This window comes from Rhea pennata, chromosome 2, assembly GCF_028389875.1.
Source record: "Rhea pennata isolate bPtePen1 chromosome 2, bPtePen1.pri, whole genome shotgun sequence".
Lineage (NCBI taxonomy): Eukaryota > Metazoa > Chordata > Aves > Rheiformes > Rheidae > Rhea > Rhea pennata.
This window is the reverse complement of record NC_084664.1, coordinates 45897056-45923731: the sequence shown is the minus strand read 5'-3', so window position 1 is coordinate 45923731 and position 26676 is coordinate 45897056. Positions and strand designations below refer to the sequence as shown.

General features: G+C 41.6%; 2 protein-coding genes across 6 annotated transcripts in view; one reads left to right on the top strand and one right to left on the bottom strand.

Annotated features, from left to right (window-relative positions):
• Positions 1–311: 311 nt before the first annotated feature.
• On the top strand, positions 312–11417 carry CMTM6 (CKLF like MARVEL transmembrane domain containing 6). Its single transcript, XM_062569374.1, has 4 exons — positions 312–546; positions 4668–4844; positions 5523–5621; positions 6805–11417. Exons 1-4 carry the CDS (start codon positions 415–417, stop codon positions 6946–6948), a joined length of 552 nt encoding a protein of 183 aa, XP_062425358.1. The 5' UTR covers positions 312–414; the 3' UTR covers positions 6949–11417.
• The window catches only part of CMTM7 (CKLF like MARVEL transmembrane domain containing 7), a 45362-nt gene continuing 20496 nt past the window's right edge, over positions 1811–26676 (bottom strand). Inside the window, exons 2-6 of one of the 5 annotated variants that reach the window (XR_009957598.1) lie at positions 26138–26311; positions 23425–23523; positions 21994–22075; positions 21559–21650; positions 1811–13649 (exon numbers count right to left, since the gene is read on the bottom strand). Coding sequence is in view for 2 of the 5 variants with exons in the window: in XM_062569371.1 (XP_062425355.1) it covers positions 12001–12077; positions 21994–22075; positions 23425–23523; positions 26138–26311 (432 nt within the window). In the remaining 3 variants the exon portion in view is untranslated. Of the gene's footprint in view, positions 13650–19642; positions 21651–21993; positions 22076–23424; positions 23524–26137; positions 26312–26676 lie in introns of those variants that run through there. The other 4 variants (XR_009957600.1, XR_009957599.1, XM_062569371.1 and 1 more) reach the window with 4 other exon arrangements.

The window sequence follows — 26676 nt, the reverse complement described above, 5'->3', positions numbered from 1 at the left end:
CAACGCTATGGGCATAAAGTATTAGAGTATTAGCAAAGAACCTATGGGGATACCGGTTGTATCTTGTGATTTAACAAAGAATGCAAACACTTAAAGCTATGATTTACAAAAACCCTTCTGAAAACATAATCTCAGGTGACAGCAGGAAGACAAATAATCTTTTAAACTCTTAATAACCAGCGCTGCTCCGCTGTGCTTTACGCAGCCGTGCACAACCCACGCCCGTGTCAGCGCCGCCCGCCCCCGGCCCGCGCCCTTCCAGGCAGCCGCCGCGGCACTTCCCAGTCGCGCTCGCTGCAGGAAGCGCCTTTGTCCCGCCGGCCCAGGCGGGGCCGCCGCCGCCTTCCCCTTCCCCTGCCGCCGCCCTTTTGCTTTCGCTTTCCCACAGCTCGGGAGCCGGGCGGCGGCGCGGCCATGGAGAACGGGGCCGTCTACAACGAGACCACGGAGCCGCAGGGCAAGCCGCCGCGCCGCGCCTGCCCCTGCGGCTGCACCCTGCGGCACCTGCGCGGCCGGTGGCGGCGGGCGGCCAAGGCGCTCCAGGCGGTGAGTCCCCCCCCCCCCACCGTGCCGCCCGCCCGCCGGCGCGGCGAGGATGCCTCCCGCGGTCACGCGCCCCCCCCCCCCCGCACACGCCTTTCGTGGAGGCGAGCGGGCTCCGGCGCCCCTGCCGCCCCCCTCCTCCTCCTCCTCCCTCTCCCCCCGCGCGCGGCGGCCGTTGGTGCGCGGCCCCTCCCCCCCTCGCGCGCGCTGCGCGCGTCGGTTGAGCCCCGTCGCGAGGGGAGGGGGAGACGCCGCGCGCAGTAACGGCCCCCGGCGCCGCCTGAGGCGGAGCCGTGGGCAGCTTCGCCTCGCCGGGGCGGCCGCTTTCCTCCCCTCTTCCGGGCTCCTCACTGGCGACTCGCTGCTGGCTCCGTGGGTTGCGTGTTTTCTAGGTGTCCTTGTTCGCCTCTGAAAGTGCGGTTCTGATGCAGAAACGAGTCCCTTAGGCTGGGCTCCTCCTTCGGGACAGAACCGCTGCCTTAAAAATAAAACTTCAGAGTCGCTGAGAAAGTGGAGGCTCGTAGACATGTGTATCGATCAGAAAGCCTGACTAATTCAAACCTAGAGGAGGGAAACCGGCTGTGGTTTTTGAAGTTTCACACATGGAAAATGTGACACGAACATAGAATACCATAATTTCAATGGGTTCCAGTTCCTTTGTGATGGAGACACAATATGTTTGTTTCTTTAGTCATTTCCAGCTGCAGGAGCACGGGCTAAAATCTGACAGTTGTGCCGGTTGTGTGACCGAGGTTAAAGACTGCCATCCAGTGTGGTTCTGCTGTTTGGTACCAGTATAATTTAAAATTAAACCGGACAGGATCCTTGAAGTTAGTATTTTCTTCCAAGGGCCACACTGGATGAAAGTAGGAGGTGGAAAGCTCTAATGCTAATTGGTGCTAATTCATGCTAAAATTGGTGAGCGCGTTTGTCCCATGCTTTGTGGTAGAAAATTGCACCAGAAACTTGCTGTGTCGGGGGGAACGGGCAGCTGACTACCAACGCGTGTCAATATACGTTTTCCAGCCAGCCAAGTGGCTTTTTAAATCAGGTGTCTCATCCTGATAGGAATTATAGGTGGTTTCCAACCCTTTCTCATTGCTCCACCATTGCAGAAAAGAGGATGTTTTGTTTTTTTAAACTTTGTTTTGCACACAGTCGAAAACCTCAACCAAAAACTGCAGAATTAAGTGCTGGTAAAGGTAACACTAACGCTGCCAAAAACAATGTTTCCTAAGAGAGTTTAAAAAATCACACTCAGGAGTGCTTCAAACAAATACAGGGCATAACCTTTTACTTTATTTGTTACAGACTGTTAAAATATGATCTGTTCAATATTGCTCCCAAGCAAATACTTCATTTATGTAGGCAAATTTACTGATGTTCTAAAGTCTGCAGTTGCTTCCCTGGACAGAGGCATCATTTAAAAAGGTAGGAAAAAGGAGTACGATTAAGGCCTGTCCTTAACAATGGACAGCTGCTTGAGATGCTCCTGAAGAGTTAGCATTTTATGGCCTGAACCTGTCCTTCAACATGAGGAAAAAACGAATGAACTTAACAGCTGCTCACTCTTGTAATTTCCAAAAGGATTTTTTTCCCTTTTTGTTTGCACAAGTGCACAGATCTTTTGAGTTATTTCTTCATCAAAACACGTTAAAGAAACCTCAGAAGTTACTGAAGGTAAAGCCTCAGTACCTCCAACATGAGAAATGTTCCCATTTTAGGAAGGAGATGATTTTTGGAATTCTCTGTGATTGTGATGGGTATTACCATGTATTAGCCTTGTGATTAAAGCGGTGATTATTAGAAGTTATTAGGACTGCACACTGATAATCACTTGTGCAGGCACTAGCGCTGAACAGGCTGCTGCACTCAGAAAATGTTGGTGTCTTCGTTATAGAAGTGATCAAATATCTTCTAAAACACTAATAATACCAAAAGATGATAAAATCCCTATGCAGCTTCAGTGATGCTCTCCCCTTTACAGCACACAAGGCTGGCAAACAGCGCACACGTCTGGCGAGGTGTGGATATACCTGCCGAAAGTGGTGAGCAGGGTGCCGCCCTCTGTGCCCGTTTGCATGCCCAGGGCCGCCCCCGGCTGCTCTGCGCTGCACCCTGCCCCAGCTGTTGCCCAACCTCAGCTCCCCACCAGCGCTGGGATGACATCTGCAGCCAGGTGGGAGGGAGCCAGGAACTACTTTGAACAGGAACTAAAATGATGCCTTTTTTTTTTTTTTTTTTTTTTTTTTTTGGTGGTAGGACAGGAGGGTAATCCCTTTAATGTTTTTTATTGCGATACCAAGAAGCAAATTAAGAAACCAACCAGAACTATGGCAGCATATGAACATGCTGTTGATGTCCCATATAGGACTCCACTTGATACTGAACCTTTAATAACTATTCTTTGAGTATGATTTTTTTTCCCCATGTAGTTGTACAGTCAGCTGAGAGGCTTTTTCTCAGTCATTTAGATCATGTTATGGTTATCTGTGCTTCTAATTCTGTTACAGGCATATTTCCAAAAAGGCCCTTATTTCTTTTCTGTTCTGTTTTGTCTCTGATTAAAGTTATAACATTCAGTTTTCAATGCTGATAAAAAGAGCTGTAATTTTTATACATACATGCATACATACATATATATATATAAACATATGTTCTAGCTGACCTTGTGCCAATGAAATAAAAGATGATTGGACACAGCTGTAATCAAATACTTTGAAATTAAGAAAACGCCTCACTTAAAAATTGGAAATTCAGAGTTGAAAATATTCCTTGGGCATCCATTATAATGACTGAAATAGGTGTGAGGGTTCCTGAGAAATGCCTTACCAGCAACTGCATGAGAAAAAGGAAGTATGCTGAAGCCTAACTGTAATATTTCAGTTTCACAACTTGTGTGTTCTTTCCCTTTCTGAGCTCCTGTTTACTTTTATATAGTTGCATATTCAAAACATGATGTTTTGAACAGTCCTGCTGAGGTCTGACTTAGTGGGGGAACTTACAGTTCCCACGTGTCAAATTGTTTTTCTTATTTATACTAACAGAAAACTGAAACCAAAGGCTTGGCATTTTCCAAGAGCAAGACCCAGATAAAGCATCCGCAGTTTCTTCTACATGTCAGTAACTGGAAAATGACAATTCTGAATTGTAGAGCTTGATTTTTTTTTTAAGAAGCACTGTTGACCTTTTTATTGCATATATATGCTTATAGGATCATTGTCCTTATGTCATTCTTGATTTTATGATCAGGTCTGTTTCCCAATAATTGTTTTGTAGTTTCGTGAACTCTTCACTACAAGGATCTATAGCCTGTGTCAACTTTACAGGATGAAGGAAACAAGCAAAGTGGCCAAAATGAGGGAACATTTAAATAAAGCACAGCTTTCATGTACCATAAACTAGTAAAAAAAAGAAAAAAAAAACAACAACAGCAGATCCATAGTGACTATTCAGGAATTCACTTTCATCCTTTCCTCAGAAAATATTGTGGGAAGGTGAACATAAACTACGTAGATTAAACACTGTCCAACATAGTTTAAACATAAAAACTACCTAAAGCGTGGTTCCTAGAAATGCAGCCAAGCTTCTTTTGTTACTGAGTCATATGCACACGAGCAAGTAGCTATATCTACTTTCTCTGAAGTTTTTCAAGGGAGGTAATATCAGCAGTAAACTTTCAGGGAAGTAGTTGATTGGATCAGTATCTTCTGGGATTTTTTTTTTTTTTTAAGCACTTAAGATTAAATGTAAGTGTAAGTAGTAAGAAGTAGCATTTTTGCCAGTTCTGACTGGAATGCATGCTCTCCCTGCTGTCTTGCACTCTGGTTTCTAACTGCAGTTGCAGAACCAGGGATCAAGAATCTTCACTAGCCAGTCAGCAAGCCTGGCTTTGGTGGCGCACACTCAGCCTACCCAAGTGTAGGTTATTGATTAACAGGAAATGTAAATTGTGTTGCCACATATTTTTTGTGCCTGTAATAAAATAGCACAGAATTATACAGGGTTCTTTTTAGATTGAGGATTTTTCATATAGCTGTTTTCATTAATGTTAATATCAGAGATGTCTCTCTGCTGAAGATACTAATGACTTGATCTAATTCAGGTATGTTACTTGTTTACAGCTGTTCTCTCTTCTGGCTGTTATTTGTGAAGAAATTGTGGAGAATTGTATCAAGTGTGGTGGACTTTACTTCTTTGAATTCACAAGCTGCACTGCACTTCTTTTGAGCCTCCTCATACTGTGTGTGTATTGTACTACTGCATATGAAACATTTGGGAAAGATAAAGTAGAGAGAGTGGTAAGGAAAAAATATAATTTTTAATATTATAAACAAGGTTTTTTAAAACAAACTATTTGATGCAAATGCAAGACTACTGTGAAATAAAAAGACTATGTTGAAAGAATATTTTTTCCTTAGTGTTTAAAGAGGAAAGTGAAGTTCCTTGTAGGTAACAAATAACTATAATATAAACTATATCTCTATGTATTATATTACATAATAATATGATAAATAACCCTCCCCCCAACTCTAAGCATCCATTTTATATTACAGACTTTTCCAAATTTGTTGTGTCGTTTGCTGTAAGATACGAGATGTTTAAGCTGGGGCATGGAATCAGGAAAGTAACTGGGCTCTGCTGGAAACAGCAGACGTGTTTTCCCTGCTAGGGGATACATTTTCTTTGATATGGTTAAGTTTCATGTAGTCCCTTCAGAGCAGAAGGAACTGCAGGAACAAGAGATTTATCTTGCCGTGTTACACAGACCATAACATTTTACAGTTTAATTCTGGTGTCTGTATTTCTGGGTCCGGGCCTTTCTTGCGGTAAGTAAGAAAAAAATTCTGAAGCTGCTGTTAGCATCAAAGCTCCCAAGTACAAATTCACCGGCAGATTAACTTGGCTGTTGTTATGATGTTTGTCTTTATCAGGTAGTATATCTACAATTCTTTGACACTCCCTTTTTACACTTGCAGAATTTTTGGGCCATGCCAGGCATAGGTGGCTTTTTTCTATTAGCTTCAGTAGTGCTTGCTGCAACCAGTTCTGGATCTGATTTAGAAAAGGCTGCATGTGTAAGTATAAAAACTTTATCATTTATTGGGTATTTAGCTTGCTCTTAACTTCTGTAGCCTTTAAACCTCACTACATCTGCAGGCAAGAAACTGGGCAGGGAACAAAATTCAAGGTGTTGCATGGGATGGATGTTTCAGGAGGACCTAGCTATTTCAGAGCTTCTAGAAACTTATCAAAGAGCAGGCATTCCTCACTGTTGCTGGAAAGCTCAGCGTGTTAAAGAGTGACTATGCATGCATCTCCCAGAGAATGCTAAGAGGCTCGAGGCAGGGCACTGAAGATGCCTTGGCGTGCTATGGAAGTCATAATTCCTCACTTTTATGGTACTTTTTTGAATAACCTTGGAATTGTGAATGTATGAGTTTGAAAGATCAAATCTGACATTCTTGAATGAAAAAATGAGTTTGAAAAGTAAAGAAATGAAAGGAATTCTATTCCTTAATCAGTATGAGCTATTACAGTTAAAGTTGCACACTTCTGTATAGTCATCTTTTGTAACATTGATATATTCAAATCTAATGGCCTGAGTATAAAATCTCAGTTTTTATCTGGAACTGGAAAAATGAAAACCTCTCATGATTTAAAATTTAGCACATAATTGCTTTGGGGCAAATCAGCTATATAAAATTTATTTAAAAGTTACTGTAAATGCATGTGTTAACAGCTTCTTGCAAGTAAAGAAGTAAAACCTAGCCTCCTCATCACTATCTTGCCATGCCTAATACTGAAATTTGTCACTAACAAAATATCCTTTCATCCCTACTTGGTCACACAGTAAGGACTTGCTTAGGCCCTGCGGATCATATCTCCCTTCACCTTCCATATGTTAGTCATCTTCATTAGGTATCTCTTGGATAAATTTTGTGCTATACCACTGATTCCACACTACTTTAATAACTATTTTTTTGCAATTAAACTAATATTTCTAATGTTAATGGCTGTTCAGGCTATATTGTAAGAGTCACACTTGATTGAAAGAATGAGAACTGTAAAAACTCTTGCATACATGTTCTGCAATTATGATTTCTGATCTGTTTCTAACTTAAATGGAATCATTGATTTAAGGATGACTGGAAACTTAATACATGGGATTGTTAAAAATTCAGCAAATTTCCCCAGCCAGTGTTTGAATTCCATTAGTGTTTACAGACTTTAAATCACACGTTTCTTTCACTTTCACAGACATTTGGATTTCTTGCAAGTGGTGCATTTGTAGCTGAAGCGATTATGAATTATTTGGATAGCCGGAAACAAGACACAGAAAGTCGTTCTGAAAATCCTGCCAACATACAGACTGCCACAGAAAGTCAGCCACTGAATAAATAAAGCTAAACTTTGCGATTTTTTTTAATTGAGCAAACTGAAATGAGATTTCAGTGCACTGTAAATAACTTCTTCTGTCTTCCTTCTAATTGGTTTTGTAAGCATTGCTCACCACAAGTTTTTATAGGTCTACCAGTGGCAGCTTGGCATCATGTTCTGTTTAATTTTGGAGTAACTGATCCTGCTTAATAACTGCCCAAGTGGCATATACTAAAATATTTTGTGTCTAATTAGAGTAATGTAAGGGCAGTAGTGTGTGATGATTTGATTTTGGTAGGAATGATTAATAAAGGGTAATTTATGGTGCATAAATTCTGAGTTATATCCTAAAGATATTTTCTATATAAATGGACCAGATACTTCTGTTACTAATTGTAAATTAGTACAGCAGAGTTCATTTTTTCTACTTACTGTTCAAACTGTGAATGTAAAAGGGATACCTAATTGCAGCCTTAGAGAAATGCTTATTCTTACATAAGGGTTTTTATTTTTTTTTTTTATTTTTTATTTTTTTACTACTCCTGTACAATTCTGTCTGTGGAACTCAGTTTAATAAAATGATGAGTGTAGCTTTTTTACAGGGGATAGTTTAATGCTTTATTAAAGAGAGTTCTGCATCTCATGGTTGTTAATGATTAAAATTGTATGCCAGAATCTCCTTTCAGATTGTTTCAAAAGCAAGAAAAGCTGCAGGAAAAGCTTTGATAAGCTCGCTCTGAGAGGAGGAGGTTGAAGGACAAATATTTTCAGAAGTTAACCTAAAAAGTAACAATTTGAAATATCAGCGGGAAAAACATAGCAGCGCATCAGCACTGATAGTGAATATCACTTTCAGGGTTAAGCCTAACTGCATTTTGTTTATGCATAGTTAATGGTGAGTTTTGCCAGAGTGAATTTTGCCAGAATGGTTATGTACTCCACCACTTTTTTTACCTATAAATATGCCACTGGTTTGAGCCTTTTTGCTACCAGCTAGGTCAGTTGGTGAACAGATGAATAAATAAGCACTTGTATCATTGACTTGTCTGAAGAGCAGCAGGCTGCAAGAGAAACTACTGATGCAACATACCAAACAAGTGATGGAGTTCAGACCAGATCTTGATGGCCACAGAAGAAGGGAAGTGATGCAAACATCTTTTCTAGATGTCTGAGGGAGAAACAAAACTGCTAGACTTCATTTAGAGAAAAGCAGAAAAGTAGGGCAATTGCCATAAAGCAAGGGATGTTCCAAAATACCAGCACAAATGAGAAAAGTCTGATTATGCAAAAACAGTTCTTGTCTGAGTTCTCCTGACATTTGCCATGCCTTCTAGGCATTGACTGCATTTCATCAATACTCTGACAGATTTACAGTCCTGTAACCTATTGTGGCAGCACTGAGACTAAGCCCTCCAGAAGTTGGCTGAACGTGCTATATTTGGAACAGGATGAGGAAGTTGTAATACAAAGCACTGTAAAGGAAGGTCAGAGCCTTTTTTCAGTACTGCTGCTTTCTGATGAGCGTGATGATGTTTGTGACGTTTTCTCTATGCTCTGGGACTTTAATCCTAACACTACACTTTGCTTGGGGATTTGAGTTTGACAGTTTGTGAGGAACATCAAGTTTAAGTTGTAGCTTGGTTTCAGAGCCATCTATAAATACTTACTTTCCTTCAAGGAATTTCTTGCTTTGTGAAGAGAGTTCTTCTTTGGACTGGCATTTTCTCTTATTTATTAGTGTCTATTTGCACTAAAACCTGATCTCGGTCTAACTGTACAGAGCTTGCTCTAGCTGTCTCTGAAAACTGTAGGTAGATAAGAGATACGTTTTGTTTACAAGCAATGTTGCTGGTGATATGAACTTCCCAAAATGAAAAAATCTCTGTTACAGTTATAATTTCTTTCTTTTGGGTTTGTGTCCATATCTATGGTTAACATTTTCAGGGTTTTTTTCTGCTTAGTGCCTAGGATACTACTAGATTTGTGTTCATATCAAAATGGCTGTAGGCTCTAGGTTTTAATATGTAATTAAAAGCTGTAAGTATAATGTAACAATAAGACTGTGCTGCTGATATTTATTAAGCAACGCAGCGTGAAGGCAGGACTTCTGCCCTCAGTTAATTTTTCCTTTGAACTTTAATTTTTATCATCTTGAAAATGCATGAAGAGTTACGGTTCTCTGTAATTTTCCTATAGACTTCACCCTACCCAAGTGCTGTTTTCAGTTTCCATTCATGAATCATTGGTATTGAAAGGGATCTGTAAAGTCATCTCTGTGCCTTAGCCTCCCTGTCTGTGTGATATCTACTGCTGATGCTTTACAAGTGAAGAAACTGAAATGCAGAACAAGTTACTTTATGAAAGGGTGCCACAAGGAGTTGGTGTTGGGGGAAGTGGTTATAACTGAGTTTTCCTGACTCCGTGTTCTGTGTGCTAGGCCTTTTGCAATGGAAGTACTGCCAGGCTTTGCAGAATGGTTTCATGGGTTCTCCTGTTCCAGACATGGAACTCGTTTCTGGTTGTTTCTTAGGGTGAGGTTTTTGATGTGTTGTCCATTTTAGTTTTAACTGTTCCAAGTAGTTTCTCATTCTCTGACCAGCTGATGCAAGTATAGATGTAATGATCAAATTCAGTCTGTAACCAAAAGTGATGCAAACGTTGCCATCACCTAAAGAAAGGGACATGGATAGTCTTTCGGAAACTGGTTACTTCTGCTTTCCCATATGCAGAAGGGGTTTGCCAATAGGACTCCTGCTATTCCCCCTTCCACCAAATAAATAAATAAACAGTGCCGCATCCTAGATACTGTCTAGCTGGCACTAATCTGTCATGCAGCAGTTAAATGCTATTAGCCAGACCAGCCCCATGTTGGTTATAGGTATAAGGTAATTGCTAACTAGTTGCCATCAAAGCAATTGGTGGCTAACAAAGCAGTTTCTGTATGGTGGCACTGTTAATACCAGGCTTATGAGTGTGAGGACTTTCATTTAAAAACCCTTGAGGAGCAGGTCTCCTGGTACGCGTGCTGTTCTCTGCTTCCGGGAGGCAGTTCCCTTACCTGCTTTATCAGCTTCCTAAGATGAAAGGGCAGGTGTGTGCCCCCCCGAGCTCCTCTGCCCTCACGTGCTAGGTCGGGCAAGTGCAACGGCTGAGCAGGGTTGTCTCCCACCACTAGAAATGCCCCTTTGGTGCTTCAGATGTCAGATCCAGGCTTTGAATGTCTGTCTTTTAATTAGACTGATCCCAGAGGGTGGAGTGGGAGCTGGATTAAACATCTGGTTTTACAGGAGCTCTGCACATGTGGATAGACATCTCTTGCTCTGTCAGCAAAGAAGTCCCTGTTTCCCTACCTGTTTTCAATGAAATTGGCTTTATTTAAACCAGCTATTTAAATTGCTTAAGTTATCTTGGCTGGCTGTGACTGAAATGGATTAGGGTTTGTTCAAGAGAGTGGTGGGAGCTCTGGCAGAGGGGCAGTAATGAACAACCCTCTCTTAAATTTCGCCTTTTGTTTGCAAGTAAACACCTATGCACAATCTTAACCAGCAGTAAAACCCATGGAAGGAAGCAATTTGGCACAGGAAGTCTACCTGTGGCTTGCCTTCTCCCTTCTTCACCACGGTGGTTGGTGGTGGTATGAGCCTGTGCAGACACAGTAAAAGGCTTCTTTTCCTGCTGAGTCTTTTGAAAAATACTTGAAGATTGCACTGACTTTCGGGCTTTTCAGACTTCAGGCCGTGCAAGGACTGGCTTGAGTTTCTGCTCTGAAAAATCTACATGTGTTGTGTAGATCATGAATGCGATTTTGTTTTCTATGTTTAGCCCACGTTGAAATCACGATAGTAGCAGTATCCTTTAGATTTTAAATATGTAGAGGAATTGTGCCTCACTGGTTGTACTCTGTTCTTAAAAATAGCAGGGGAGGGTTGTATGTAGTCTTTACAATTCAGTTCTACCATTGCACCTTCCAACTCAGAAATGCAGTGAATTATCTCACACAATTCTCAGAGCTCTGCACAAGATGTTTTTGCATAATAGCCGTGATGGCAATCCTGGTTCTGTTCAAATTCGTGCAGTGAAAGTACCAAGTTTTCTACACTGAAGGGAAATATTTTGTGTGATTCTTAAAAGGTTATGTAAAATTGTAATAATGAATCAAGATGCTGGTAGTGCCTTTAAGATGGAAATTCATCTTTGTTTTAGTTCCTTGCTGTAAATATGTAGCAGATATCTAGATAGTACTGAACAGCATAAAATTTAATGTCACTTTCGTACTTGTGAGGCTTTAAATGTCTTTTAAAGATTATTGAATCAGAATGAAAATACAATGGTTATATATTATGAAATAAAAACTTTATATAGTTATGTAACCAATGTTGCCTTGACTTTTCAGTAAAAGCATTCTGAAATACTTAAATATTTTTCCATTCTAAACCTGTGGTCTTTTTAATGTATTATGCCTTTCTGGTCGTAAGAACTTTCTAAAATACTTTGTAATCATTTTTTAAATAAAATATTAGTAAATAACTCGGAGTGTTTCTCATCTCTGCTGCTAATGATTTGGTGTCGCTATATCGTTCTCCAAAAGCAAAACGCAGGAAATAACGTCATTCTGGGTTCCTGGTGTGGAGGAAAGAGCTTGCGTTGTGTTTTGCCTGTTACTAGGGAATCGGGACCCACTTGCAGATCTGCAAAGCTGGATTTTCTCCCTGGACGTTTCAATGAGGAACGGTCCAGTAAGGTCAGTATTGCTGCATACCACAGAGTTCAGTCTAATTAGTTTGTGATAAGACTTTACGCCTACCATGGTCTATAGTTACTGTGACAAGTGTAATTCAAGTGCTGGTTTGCTATTGTCTGGGTTATTAGAATTGAAAAAAAAATTAATAAAATGGCAGACTTGTTAGAGGAAGGAGCACAAACCATGAAAAGGTGTCAAGAGCAAATAATTTCTTTTGATTTTACTTGGTTGAGGGCGAGCCACTGGGTCCTTTAAAAATGTTTGTTCGCTGGGGCGGAGAGAAGGAAATAAACCCAAATGCTCTCTGGCTGGGTAGCTTCTTTATTTCATAATTCTTATTTCTTGCTGATCTTTTGATTGGTAGGTCCCATTATCTTGGATGGTATAAATGACACTTTTTTCATTGTCTGCCCTGAAATTGGAATGACACAGTATATTTTTATTTGCATCGTAACATTAAAGGTGAAATTCTGTCCTTAATGGATTTGCCATAGATAAGTATAGTTGTAAGAATTGAGGCAAAAATGCCTCTAATGTTTTAAATTAAATAAAAAAAACAGTTGTAAGTGAAGAAGGCAAAATATTGCAATAGAAGTGTACATCCATGGTAGATCTATAGAGCATGAGAAAATAACTCAGAAGTCCTAAGAAAGGTGATACTTAATAATTTGGATCATGATCACATAGCATAGTTTCAGTCCTGTTATTGCTATGATCGTGACAACTTCTTTCTTAGCAGGGTAATCCAAATTAACCTCTGTATTGAAGTAACAGAATAGTGTAGCAGGGTAAAATACAGGTTGTGGCCCGCTGCTCTCCTTTGCACGTGCACAGGCAGCACCTGGTCGCTGCCGTCTGTGCGTGGCTTGTTGCACGCGCATCCGTGTTCCTTTGCTCTGCGGGGGACTTTTGCTGGCAGCTTTATCCTATAGCCCCCTTCATCCTGTAGCGCAGGGACCGAGCAAGGATAACTCCTTGGCTGTGTTTTGGTTTTGGCTTCCCTTTGAACGCGGCAGAGCCGGTCTTTGCCTGCTAGCGGAAGTGCAGGGGAGGCCGGCAATGGTTCTGCGTTCTGCTTGCGCTGCCGCGCTGCACAGTTGTTCACGTGTGACGCCGGTAAATCTGTGCAAAAGCTGCAGTAGAGAAGTTTGCCCACAAGAGGGCAAAGATGATCCTGTAATTGAACAGGTTCAGCCTCGAAGCCTTGTCCCTCCTAAACCTGTACGCTCGCTGGAGTTGGAGCCCCACTGCCCTCTTCTTTTCTGTAGCAGTAAATTGCACTGTGTATTTTAGTGGTCTTGTCTTCAATCACATGCTCATTTTTCAAAATGTAGCCTGAAGAAGTTTTGATAACAATCAGATCAATATTGTCTCAAAGAGGTACTTTGCCTTTCCAGACTGCTTAGGTAAAGTTTACTTTTTCCTGTTTTATTTTGTAACTAGGCTAGAGATGTTTTTAATTCATTTTTATTACAAATCCAAGCTTCAGCTGCCTGATGACACCTGCACCTGTAAGCCTGTATTGCAGTTCTGAAGATTTTGTGGTCTGTACCATGCTGTGGTTTTCAGGCAATGGTCTATGGCTCAGGGGTAGGAGGGGTGGGAGAAGAAAGGAGTGGGCAGTACCTGTGTACTTCCTGGACTCTGTGTAAGCTAAATGAGAGAAGCCTATTGGCAAAAATGCAAATAATTCGTGCTGGAAAAAATCAGAGTCCACAAAAAAAACATTGGCAAACACTGCTTTAATGAATGCCAGACAGGGCTTTTTGCACACTAGAGAAATTTGCTTGGGCCAGCCAGCATGTCCTGATCACTCACTCAGTTTGTTTCTTATCACTTATTATCTTTTGGCTGAATATTAGAACAGGACTAGGAAAATAAACAGATGTGGTTGTTCTGAAGTTGGCGAGTCCTGGGGTGAGTCAGGGCTTCACAAGGAGGTGACAGCACAAGCACATTTTTCTGCAGCATGAGTCATGTGTACCTAATGAGGACAGCACACAGCAAACATCCAGTCAGACATCTGTTGTTAGATGACTAGATGTGCTGCATGAAAGCATGTAGTATTCTGCACTGTTAAGTCTGTGGAGTGTTTCAAAACTCTCCTTTTAACCCTCACTTGTGTAAAAGTCACTTACCTAAGTCATAATATTATAAGGCATAAGCATGCCTAGCTAGGAAATAGGCACATCTCCACACACGTAACTGGAAGAGCCGATAGCTAGAATTTGTAGACAGTTAATCTTCACTGGTTTTGTGTGGCAGTTTTCTTCATTATGTGGATGGAATGGCAAGTTTTTATTAATCATACACCGTACGGAGAGAATGGTCAGGTAAAATGTTGCTCAAAGTAACCCAAATGTGCAAGTCTTAGCTACAGCGCTCCTTTTAGCTTCCTCCTTTGCACCAGCTGCCGCTCTTCTCCAAGCCCTGGTGTAGTGGCTGGTGTGGGATCCCTGCCTGTGCTGAGCAGGAGGGAAGGAAGAAGTGGTTTCTACAGCCCTGCTAATGGCTCTGTCACCCCTGCACGCTGCTAAGTGAGCAGATGGAGCTGCCACCCAGTCAAGAGCAACAGGACATCTCAGAAGAGAGGACAGAATCTCACTGCTTCTATTCTTATTGCCAGCGCAACAACCGTTTTCACTCTCCCACATCTTATTTGATGTATTTCAAAGGCTGCAAGCTATTAGCTATTGATGGTCAGGTTGTTAAAGCCCTGCTTTCCATTCCCATCTCTCTAATCTGTATTCAACCTTGCTATCAGTGCACTTTATTGCAACAAGAGCTAAAACTCTGAATGCTGTGTTCTCAGAACAGCCAGGATAAAGTAGCTATGGAGATCTATCTGAGGGGATTCAGCACAACACTAAAAATAACTGTCTGGTTAATGCAAGTCTGGTTGTTTTCTGCCTCATAGGCCTCTTGCTAAGAAAGGTTTGCTTTTATGAATGAACAAAGTGTTGTCCTTGACTTGATATGGGTTTTTAATCATAAACTCTTGTTTTTGGCAATTGTGCATCTCATTCAAGGGTAACAAGGACATAATTATTCAGCTCTCACGCAGCACAAACTGCTGAGCATGAGGTATTAATGGAGTGCTTTGCTGCCACCATAGTTTAATAGCCACAGCTGCAGCATTGTGCTCATGTTTGGCTGGGGTTCATGAAAAAGGGGTATGCAGATCATTAAGTTTTATGTTAAGAGTGATTTACTGATGTAGAAATAACAGTAGACTGTGCTAGATGGACAAAGCACTTCTGATTCAGAAGGAGCTATAGTACCAGCAGAGCTGTACTTCATAGCTGTGGCAGGGAGGCCATCAGCACTGTTCCCCCTCATACAATGCCCCCAGCCACTCCAAAAAAAAAAAAAAAGGTGCTAATGTAATGTAACTGTGTGCTGGCAGAGCTGTATTGAGAGTTGAAAAAGAAAACTCTATCACCACAGCTAGGCCAGTGTAAGTACTAAAAGGACGCTTCAAACTGATGCTTTTGGCTAGCTGCAGGCTTTGAGGCGATATGTAACTCCTAGTCTGGTGTCTTCCCATCCACCCTGCAACCTCATTAGCTCCATTAGTGCTGAGAGGCAAGTGCTGCATGTTTTGCTTTAGCTCCACATGGGAAAACAAAAGTGATATCTACTCAGCACTACCCTGAGCTATACCAGCTGGGAGGTCAAGTTCCCCATGCAGCTGATGGGGACAAGGCTCATCTCGAGGGTGAATCAGAGCAGAAGCCTACCTTGTGTGTGCTGAATCACTCACTCCTGCTGTGATTCACTTGCTGCTCTTTTCTTTCTTCACTGAATACACAAGGGAGACTGGTTGGGTATTAGGGCTAGTCCAGTGCAAATACCCTTCAAGACAGAGTGCTTTTCTCTGAGAGAATGGCATTTACTCCATTTGGGTTGTAAAACCATGTGCAGGATGTCTCTAATTTCCTAGTCTATCCTTGTGTGCCTGAGGGTTAGGTGCCTTTAAGTCTACACCTGTTATTTTATTTCCAAAGTTTCTAGAGTCCTGCCAGTTCTGCCCATGCCAGAAGGACTGCTTGTCTGGTATTGCTCTTCCTACACAAGTGCAATCATGCAAATAAAAAGCAAATGTTTCAGATATACTTATTTAGAAATGACTCTGTATTAGTGGTTTGCTGGTATTTTCTCCTGCAGGGAGAAACGTCCCACCAGTCTCTTACTAACTAGGCCTCCCATGTCATCTACACACCAGCTCTACTTCAAAAACTGGGGTATTTGTGCCACCTTTCTGGTAGCCCCTCAATCAGCCACAGAAACACGCAGGTGTTTCCTCCCTTAGTTTTGTGTGCACACAGTGGCTAGTGGAGGAGGACACAGTGTTATCAATGAGTGAATCTCACAGAAACCCTCAACGAGGTCAGACAAGCCTGACATGCGGGCATAAATCACGGAGCAGTAGGTTTGTTCCTTCTTCTGCGCTACCCTCCCTTTTCTCCAGGTGCTTGGTTTGCCACATAGCTGTCTAACTTTGCAAGGTCTACAGCACTCCTCTCTCCCGTCACAGGCAACAGTGACTCAGGAGGTGACGTACATGGCAGTGCCTCTGTATGTGAGGATAGGGCCAAAATTATTTTATGACCAGCCACAGTAAATCTGTGGGCTTTGTCGTACTAGAGGCTGGCACTGGGAGTTCTCTGCCTTACAGTGTCACTTCGTACTACAGCCTCCAGAGCCCCTTTCGCACATAACAGTTGTCCCCATATGCACCATAGCACCATATGCCAGGCAAGACGCAGCCTCCTGGTGGAATTTCCTGTTATAGTGAGGGTAGGACTGCTGCACTTTTACTAATGCTTTATTCATTTCAAATGGTTGCTTGTGCATTGCTGTTAGTCTGGGTCTGTAAACATCTAAAGAGCAACATAAGAGATCAACAGCTCATATTTGTGTGGCCTTCTGCAGCATTTTATCAAAAATGAAATGTAGCTAGTTAGCTCTAGGGCTAAAGTAATCTAACTTAGTTCAAGCTAGGATCCACAAAAAAAGCATTTAAATTGAAATCATTTTATCTGCTTCCTAACTCTTCTGATTCAAAAGCTCTGGCTTTCAAGGCAGGCTAGTGCACTGAAGGACATACTGTGCTCAAACACAAGTCTCACCTGAGAGCAGGTTTGCATTTACCCAGTGAGAAACTGCATTCCAAAATATTTATCTTAGGCTCCTTTCCACAAAGCTGCAGTTCAACTATATGCAACAGACAAGTGCTGCTGGAGATCTTATGTTCAGGAAGCCATTTGAAAACACTAACCCAAATAACAGCATTGCTCTGAGCTGCTCGCTCAGAAAATGCCAGGTCGTGATGCTGCTCTGCTCAGTGACCCCTTGGTTTGAGCTTCTTCACCTGAGCTTTCTCTAACTAGTCCAGCTCTCCTTACCCTTGCAAACTGCAAGGTCCCGCTAAGCCTCCTTGCTATTAACCCACTATCATACCACTGTCCTTCTAGGCATATATCAACCAGCCAAAGCAAGCAACACTTCTCTTCTGTACTGTTATCCCTGCCATGACTTTGGCTACTGAACACTGGCTTTTTAAATGCAAGCTTCCACAGCATTAAATCAGAACAATGCCAAAGATTTGGGTGCCTAAATTCTGCGCCTACGTGAAACCGAAAGCCTGCCTTGGCAGCCACCTAACCCTTGAGGCAGGAAACTCCTTGGTGCTACAATTTTTTTTTTTTATTATTATTTCAAGTTTCCTATGTGCTTGAAGTGCTACCTTCAGGCACAGCCAGGAAGCTTCAATTTCACTGTCAGAGCAACTTTGACAGAAGTTTGGCAAAAGGCAAAAAAAGCAGGCAGCCCTTTGCCAACAGCTCCAGGCAGAACGGCTGGTCCTGGCAGGTGACAAGATCTTGTCTGATGGCTTTATAAATTGGGAAGTCAATAATCTAGTAAACCAGTATAGATAAGAAATGATAACCAACAAGAGGATAAAGCTATTTCATCAGTTGTGTATAAAGATGGGCTTTTGTTTGGAGTCAAGCCCCTGGACAGTGTGAACCGACTGCATACTGTTTGGTCCCCCAGTAGTAAATGATGGTGCCCACTTAACATGCTGGCTGAGAGAAACCAGAGTGCTAACCCAGGGGACTAACCAAAGCTGATGGATGCTGGATCCAGAGACGGGCAGGACAGAAACAAACTCTGAAGTAGTCAGTTGTGGGAAGTCAGTCTAGGAAGGTCAGCCTTGGGAAGGAGCAGCCAACAGCACTTTTTGCTCTTCCTGTGTAAGCTGCCGCTGTGCTGGAAAAATAATCACGCTTCTCTGGGAGAGGAAGAGACAACAAGCACCAGAGTGACTTTCTGACCTGCAGCCATGCAGCGTGGTTACACAACCCGGGGCCCAGGGACTGAAACCAAGAGCTGCTGTTTGCAGCAGGATGACCTAACAACGGCACAGCCCCCTGCTTTTGCAGAGCAGTGTAAGGTAGCCAAGGGCACAGAGCCCGCACCTGCACTCCAGCCTGAGTGCCGAAAAAACTTTAAAAGGGGGAGTTACACAGAGCCCTTGCTCAAGAATACCATAGAGCTTTGTGGTGGGGACACACCGGTGATGCAGGGGCTGAAATCATTGCAAGCAGAAAGAACAGGATGCGGGCTGCCCACAGACCTTTTTCTCCATCTTACAAAGCAAGTAGCGTGTGCTGTGCTCCAGTGCAGGAGCCTAAGACTGAGGGTCAAACTCTGTAGGGCCCAGCAATACTCAGCTCCAGCTTTCCTTGGCTATCAGACCAAACTCAGTGCAGGCCTGTCACCTCTCACATCTAGTCTGCAGGCTGCCTAGGCTGCGCTCAGCATGTAGCCTCTTAAGCTCAGCAGAAGTGTTTTGCTCTATGCTGTCCCTAAGAACAGTGGCGCCATGAAAAAAAAAAAATCTCAGTTTAAAGAAGGCTGAACATGTGTCAACTAGATGCCATTTTCCTTAGCTTCTAGGTCAAATGTATTGCATCCTCCCTCAGCTTTAGCAGAACATGGAAATCTTAAAGAGACTTTAAGTATTAAATAAAAGCAGATACATATATAGTGGGCAGGCAGAGAAGAACACCTTTGTTTCCACTCCAGCCAAGTGTGCCCTTTAAGTCCTGCCACAGCCACAACTGTTGATATCTGCCAACATTCGCATTAGTGCATAAGGGGCTTACATTAGTTCCTCCCCTCAGAAGTTTTTTCCTAATGTTTGTGCCTGCTCTTTCTTGTGCTCTGCACCTTTTTATCCTAATAAGCTCCTAGTCCTCCTCCCTGGAGCATCAGCCAACCCCCAGCCCACTTCATTAATGCCATGAAACTAATTCATCACTGCCCTCGTGCCCTGCCATCCCTTCCCTATCCCACACAGTGATGTGTTCCCTAAACCTTTTTAGGAGGGAAGAACACAATCCTTTTTATTTCACATAGCACAAAATCTAGCCATTTCAGAGCAACAGAAAAATTGCACAAGCTGTCACATAACCTGCAGTGTCTTCATCCAGCACTGCGGTCCTCAAGCTTTTCAGAGCCACCCTTCCTCTTTTCTGTAATAGTTTCATTTCCCCTTCTCACCTTACCAGCTTCTACCTTTACAAAAGCATTACCCACTCTCTACCTTGTCTCAAATCCCCATAGCTCAAACATCAGCTTCCCCTGCAATATGAAACAGTTTGTACTACCCATTTTCTTCCCCCAAAATTTGAATTTTAAATTTCAGCAAAAATGGAACCCTAAACTCCACCTATGTTGGCTTAAAGAAAATTCTACAGTCACCTCAGGGCTGAAGAGGATGGACAACTTTTGGGCAGCATAATCAGCAACCAGCACATCCACCCACATAGGGGAAGGGGAACATAGTATTTTCTGTGGCTCCTATGTCTTTCGCCCTGCAGTTACAGGATATATTATGCCCCTCCCCAGCTAGAAAACCACTGCTTTAGTAAGGGAAGAAAAAAAAAATGAGCAAGACAACAATCATATTCTCAAAGTGATTACATCATCCAAATAGCAAAGATGATAGTTTATTTTTAAGAAACACCTGGAATTCCGTATTTGACAACATCACAGACAGATGGAGCTTTCACAATGAGGCTGACACTAAAGAAAATTCAAAATACTTTTGCTGGCATAACTGTGGCAGAGGTGCCACAGTCTGTGTCAGACAGAGCTGTCACTCAAATACCCCTTGGTAAAGCTGGTGATACCAGCAAAATTGTGCTTTTCCTAGTAGACATGTTTCACAAGGAGGATTTGAGAGAAGTGAGGAGCCTATGCCAGCCAAAATGTCACTTTTCCAGCCTGAAAGCATCTTGCAATAAGACCATCTGGTGGGTCTTTGGACCCAGCACTGTCATAACAGCAAGAGCTGCACACATACCTTAGCCCTGTGTCTTTGGCACAAAACCAAAAGAGGACTTCGTAACTTCTCTTGACCCACTATTTATTTAGAAGTCCACTTGCATCAAAACATCAAAACATACTTTCTGGGCGATCACAGAGTGTCATCCAGGAATTAATTGGTTGCTAGACTACATGAAATCTCCCTAAGTTTTTTTTTTTTTTTTTTTCCCTCCACGCGGTGCCAAATGGCAGAGTGAAATGGGAGGCTGAAAAAGTGCTTCACACCTTTTCTTCACCTACAGCTCAGCCTCCCACTCAAACTCTTAGCAGATGCTTCTCCTCACAGAGACCCTAGCTCGGAGGGCTTAGTAGCATGCAAGCTGTGTGCAGCAGAACAGTTTTGCGCTTGGTTGGCAAGAGTGGGGAAAGCTTGTGAAGGTGCCTAATATCTATCTGAGCACTTCTCCCAAGAGGTGAAGGAGATACCAAGAGATATATAGCATTTCTGTTTCCTCTGGGGAAACGGAAGAGTGAAAAGAAGAAGTTGTATCCCTACATACCTACCATGCCAATCTAGTTTTCTTCAAGAGGATCATTAAATCAGGCTGGATTAAACTGAATTGTTCTGCCTGTTCAGGCTCTGAAATCCCCGAATAGAGTCTCTAAAACGTGGATCACAACAGAGACAGAGGAAGGGACAAACTTCATGTAAGACAGAGAAAGAAACACACTGTTCTGCTGACGTGGGACTTTCCATAAGCAACTATCAGACTCAAAAAAGAATCATTTCTAGGAATACACAGAAATTTCCTACAGAACAGGCCTTCCAAACATCAATTTTATCAATGAGTATTTGTGAAAAGGAAAGAAAAAGATCCCACAAACCATTACACAACTATTCTTGGATAGGTATTTTCCTGTATTTGGCAGATAGAAGTTTTTAAGAATAATCTTTGCTTGTTATTAAATAATAAAAATTCATGAAGAAAAAACTGCTTTCATCACATAAAAATCCTGCTGTACAGCTGGGGCTAGAAGGGAGTGTTGCAGTGATTTATCCAAGTTGCAGTTCATAATTTTTGATGCTGGCCGAGCTGATGTTAAAAATAATCCATGATTATCATAGGAAGAGGCAACAAAGACTTCGGTTAACTTATCCAGGCACAAATTGGTTTGTCATAGTTGCTTTGTGAAAGGAATCATCCTTGGAAGTTAAGAACCGGGTAGGTATTTGCAGGATTCCCTTCTGTAAACAGATGGAGGAAATCAGAAGTAATTTTTCCATCTCTCCGGAAGGAGAATGGAACAGCTCTCCAAATAAGTTTTAAATGCACTTATTGCAAACAGCTGCATATGACCCCACCCCAGCTTGTGAGACAGAAATAGTCCTTCTCTATAAAACTCAGGAAAAATAAGTTCTCCATTATAAAATTGGGGGGGGGGGGGGGAAGAAGAAGGACAAAAACCCTTTGGTTCCCAACATTGTTTTGTATAGGCATTCAGGTAGATCTTCAAAAGCTACCAATTGTCCAGGCTAGTAACAAAATACCCACGCTCTCTCCTCAGTGGTGGATTCTCCTCTTTGGTATCCTATTGGGTAAGGCACAGACGTCTTGCTGAGATGAAGAGAGTCATACAGCTGCATCTTTGAAAAGGAAGCCAATGTCACTTGAGTTGCCACAAACAAACTGATCTACTAGATTAAAGAATACACAGGAAACCTTTTCTTGGCTGGGAGAGGGAGAAGAGAGGGCAACAATATATTCATTGCTTACTAGAAGCAAGTTATTTTGCTCTGTTTGTTAGTTGTTAATATCTGTCAGTAGCTGTGATACATCTGCATTGACTGACAGTATAGAATTATTGCTTTGTGAGTAACTGAGTAAAAAGGAACAGAGTGTTAATAAGTCCTTCCAGAGAGACACTGCCAGAGGAAAATACAAATATTCATTGGGGAAGCACTTGCAGGTACTAAACATAATACTTGCCTGTTGACTGTGTGATGCATGAAATTTTGTAGGATGACCATATACTTAAAACACAAAGAACCGTAGCTAGGAATCCGAAAGTCTGTGTGAAAAAAAAATCAAAAAACAACAAAAACACAGATATTTACAGAATGTTAGATGATGTATATTCTATGAATGTATGTTGTCTTCTGTATATCAAAATACATATTTTCTGAAGTAATCAGATAAAAAAATGTTTTTTTTTCATTCTCCCAATACGTCAAAATAAAAAAAAATGTTTCTGTAGTATAATAGCAGCTTATGTCTTGTCAAAATAATGAGTGAAAGACAGATTGAGAATCATATAAAAGGGGAAAACAAAGATGGATAGCAGCATAAAGCTTGACCTTCTAGACTTCTCTCTAGGACTCTGGAACAAGAAAAAGACTTTTTGTAACACCTCTCGTTCCTGCTTTTTGGCAAACTCCATTCAAACTGCAAAGCTCAATGTGGGTTTTGCCTAGACTGATTTGAAGCTCCTGAAAATCCAGTATTTGGAGAATCCAACACAACTTTGACAAAAAATGCATGCATACATTTACTTCTAAGCTAGCAAGAGTTAAGATGCTTCTGAAGGGATAGGAGGACTCACCACACACAAGATTATTATGGGAAATATTTTAGGATCTCTCCAGTGATACCAGTGCGTTGACTAAAGGCAACCTCTTGCAGTTCAGAATCAAGTTCACTTGACTCAAGAAGTGAAAATACACCTGCTTCACGGATTGAGTAAAACTGATCTGTCATTAAACATGTCTTTCCTTGCCATCTACCAAATAAAAAAATCAGGCAAGCCTTTTTAGCATCTACAAAATGCATTATCAGGATTAAGTTTCAGAAAACAATTCTTTACGATGTACTTGTATTTTAAGACGCCTTGATGTGAAAATACTTTTGCCTCAAGAGTCATACTTCTACATAGTCAACAGCCAACAGAGGCAGAGCACATCTTCCAGTAAATCAGCCTGAGACCACAGTGGGTTTTAGCTCAGGAGAAATGATTTTGAACAGGGCTTTATTCAGGGGTAAGTAGGTATCAAATGCAGAGAACTGCAGCAAGGTGTTTTCAGTAACTTCTAGCCACTACAACAACAGTTCATCAAAAGTGGCTTGTCTTAATTCTTCCTTCAAATACATTTGTCTCTATGTGCTTAAGCTAGAGCCTTTGACTGCAGCTCATTGACGGGGCAAATTCTCACTTCCATGGTGAGTCTCAAGTCACACAACAGCCCCTTTTTGTTGGCATTATGTTACAGAACATGCACTGAAATGAGACAGCAGGTAGTTCAGCCACTAAGACACAAGCAAGGCAAATCGATAAGAAAGTAAAACGACAAGCAATAGATTTATAAGGCCTTATTTAATATATTTTTCAATTAAAAAAAAGTCAAGACTAAAACACAGTCTTACCGCTCCAGCCACAAGTCCAGTCAAATTGTAACTCTTGGATGCTGCTACAATTGATGCAATGAGAAGCAGAATTGTACCAATTAAATAATGAAGAAATTCCTATAAAGACAAGGGTAGCCTGCTTTAGAAGGAAAGTTCATCGGGAAAGCATTTCAATATGCATTAGAATCAAAGCAACTTGACAGAGGTCACTCAGAAACTCAGACGGAAAAAAAACATCAGTCAGAAGAAAAAAGTACAACTGTAAAACAAACAAAGAGCAAAGCCAGTTTGTGAGTGAGTTCTGTACTATACTTGACTTTCTGTTTGAAAAGGAGGGTCAGTCTTCAGGTCCACTGATTTCACTGGAATTACGTGTACTTGTAATGTAAATGTAGTATAGATGCAATCCTTTCAATCCAACGCAGCACATTACTGAGGGTGAAACTTTTATGTTTACAAAACAGGAAAACCAAATGCCTCTACTTCTGATAAGCTTAGAAAGCAAGCTGTGAATCTACTGTTAAGATTTACTAGCACCTCATTTCAACCAAGACAGCAGAGAACCACAAAAGACACAATTCCACAAACACTCATAACTAATATCAAAGTTTCAGGAAATCTGCCTTAAGTCAGTAAGTGTGCCTGCAGGCCAGTTAGGCAGCAAAACATGATGCAACAGATTATTCAGATGACAGCACTGAGGCATAATATTCAACCTCTTCTCTAGTCTGAGGAATGTTGATCCAGGAGTCAATTTGGTCTCATTATAAGCAGGATTGATCTGTGGATTTAGATTTGGAATCCCCACAAAGCTTACAGCAAACAATACTGGTGTTTCATTCCACAAAATGAGCATGGGTTTTTCCCTTTGTGTGATGGGGTGCAAAGGAGGGATGTCTGCTTACCGCATTTGCCTTGCACTAGAAGCATGAACCAAACAAATGCCAGGTGTGAAAGAGAGGAGAGATTCGTTCTTAAATCAAAGGAAAGAGAAGAGAGTCCCAAAAGGAAATTGCTCAAGGAAATTCCAGAAGGGAGATGGTCTATTATACTGTATCACAGCTTCCTTCTGCTAGCTCAGGTGTTAAAACAGCTGAAGAGGATCCCTGCCATAAAGTATTTTCTCAGATTGCAACTTACTTTCCTCTTTTGTAACCTCGTTAAAATAAACTTTTAATATTTCCATAATGAGGCTTTCTGGCTAGTCCATAATGTAGCAGGCAAATTAGGTGTGCCGTTGTCTCTCTAGACAAATAAAGAAGTGTACGTAGGCCACTACTTTTGAGGAACCCAAGGAATGGGCCAAGGTGCAGAAGAATTGACAAAGCCTAAATTATGTGGAAGAGCAATCCCTGACAGGATCGGGACAGTGCCACCCTGGAGAAATACTTCCCAACTTGAGAAGGATGCCAGCTCTGAGCAACCTCTTGAACCACTACAATTTTACTGGCTGCAAATCACACCTCTAATTGCAAGGTAGAGATCCTGCCAGGAAGCTCAGCCAAAAAGTAGTTTTACAGTCTCTTACAAGACTTCCTAGTCTGTTCTAAAGACACTTAAATATTCAACTGAAAAGGAGGCTCGTCTTAAGAGATTAATATACAATCACATCCCATAAAGTTATCTGAAGTTTAGCAGCCACAAACTCTGCTAGTGACTCTAGAGCATTTGATGAACAAACACACTAAAACTGAAAGCATTTCAGCAGCATATGCAGATGTCAAAATGGCATGTTACTCCTGTTACAGCAATGCACACTTTAAATGTAGTTTCCATTAAAAGCTATCCAACCACTTCTTGAATTTAAGAATTCCCTCTACATCTCTCTGCTTGACTTTCCACAACCTTTAATCTCTTACCTATGGGACTAACATGCCACTACGTATAAGAGACGTCCTAAGAGGCTGTTAAAATCTGTGATCCCACACAAAAATGAAGGACTCTTCTGTTAGCTGACTTGAAGTTACTTAAAAAAATCAGGTTTCATTTTCTGTGCAGCATGTTAGTTCTCTGCAAGGATATGAGAGGCAGATATGCTGGGGTAATGAAGGAGTAAGGCAGGAACATCCTGCAGGATACCCTAGGAATAGACAGGCTAAGGCAATAAGGCCTATTTCTTGCTATTTAAGTTACCAATGACCCAAAAAGGGTCACATTTGACTTAAATAGCACATGTAGACTTTATTTTGGGACAGGATGTAGTCCATGAATTCCAATCTAATGATTAAGAACTCTAGCAACCACTTAGCTGCTCTAATTTACCCCATTACCCTGGGCTTTAACTTGTCCAAACACCACACCTGAGAAAGCACCACTAGGCTGATCCAAGAAGATTTTACATCTCCACAAAATGAAGAAACACTTAAGTATAGCTTTCAAGAGGAGTATATGTTTAAAGACTTTTCTGAGGTAGGACCCCTCTACTGAAGGCTTGATTATCAGTAGCCTCTTTTCAGTTGTCTCAGAATAACATTACTGCCTTCCCTGGAGTAAATCTGGATTTGTATCTATGTAAGGGAGAGCAGGATCAGACCCAAATCATCCAAAATTCTTAAAATTAAAGCACCTGCTGAACTGAATACTAACAACAAAAGCAATCGAAGGATTTGTATGCAAGGGAAAAAAAGTGAAAGAGAGCAAATCAGTGTGTGACAGCACAAAAAATGGACTAAGTAATCCGGAGATCAATCCACAAGCGATGCAAGGAAACCAGCCCATCTAACTGACTTACCGCAAGTGGCCAGCTAATGCAAGTGAGCAGCTTGTAGATTCTGAAAATGTGGACAATGTAGAAGAACAAAATCATAACCAAGTCGCACATGGTGACAATCTGAAAGTAGCTGTATGCACTGTAGTCAGTCCACTGAGAATTATGTACACTGATGAATCCAACTAGCAGTGAGATCTGAAAGATAAAATGCACATTAAAAATGTTTAGAATGGTGTTCAGAGGGCTGTGGAGATTTTAAACACAAAAAATGGCATTTAGGAACTGAAGGCAAACAAGTTTAAAGCAAATTGGATGGTTCCAGTAAAATGGAGGACAAAGTACAATAATTTTAGAAAACTGCCCTTCAACGCACTAAAATAACCATTAAGAAAGGGGAGTGAGGAAAAAGTCAACTGCTAGGAGGAAAGCAGCAGTTCTTGGAAGAAGAGAAGACTGAGAGGGGATCTTATCGATGTGTACAAGTACCTGAAGGGAGGGTGTCAAGGGGACGGGGACAAACTCTTTTCAGTTGTCCCGTGTGACATGACAAGAGGCAATGG

Bases quoted from the DNA above. Each gene is read 5' to 3' on its own strand.
- CMTM6 (XM_062569374.1), top strand. From the start codon at position 415: ATGGAGAACGGGGCCGTCTACAACGAGACCACGGAGCCGCAGGGCAAG. The intron at 547-4,667 runs GTGAGTCCCCCC...ACTTGTTTACAG, and splicing joins CGGCCAAGGCGCTCCAGGCG to CTGTTCTCTCTTCTGGCTGT. The intron at 5,622-6,804 runs GTAAGTATAAAA...TCACTTTCACAG, and splicing joins ATTTAGAAAAGGCTGCATGT to ACATTTGGATTTCTTGCAAG.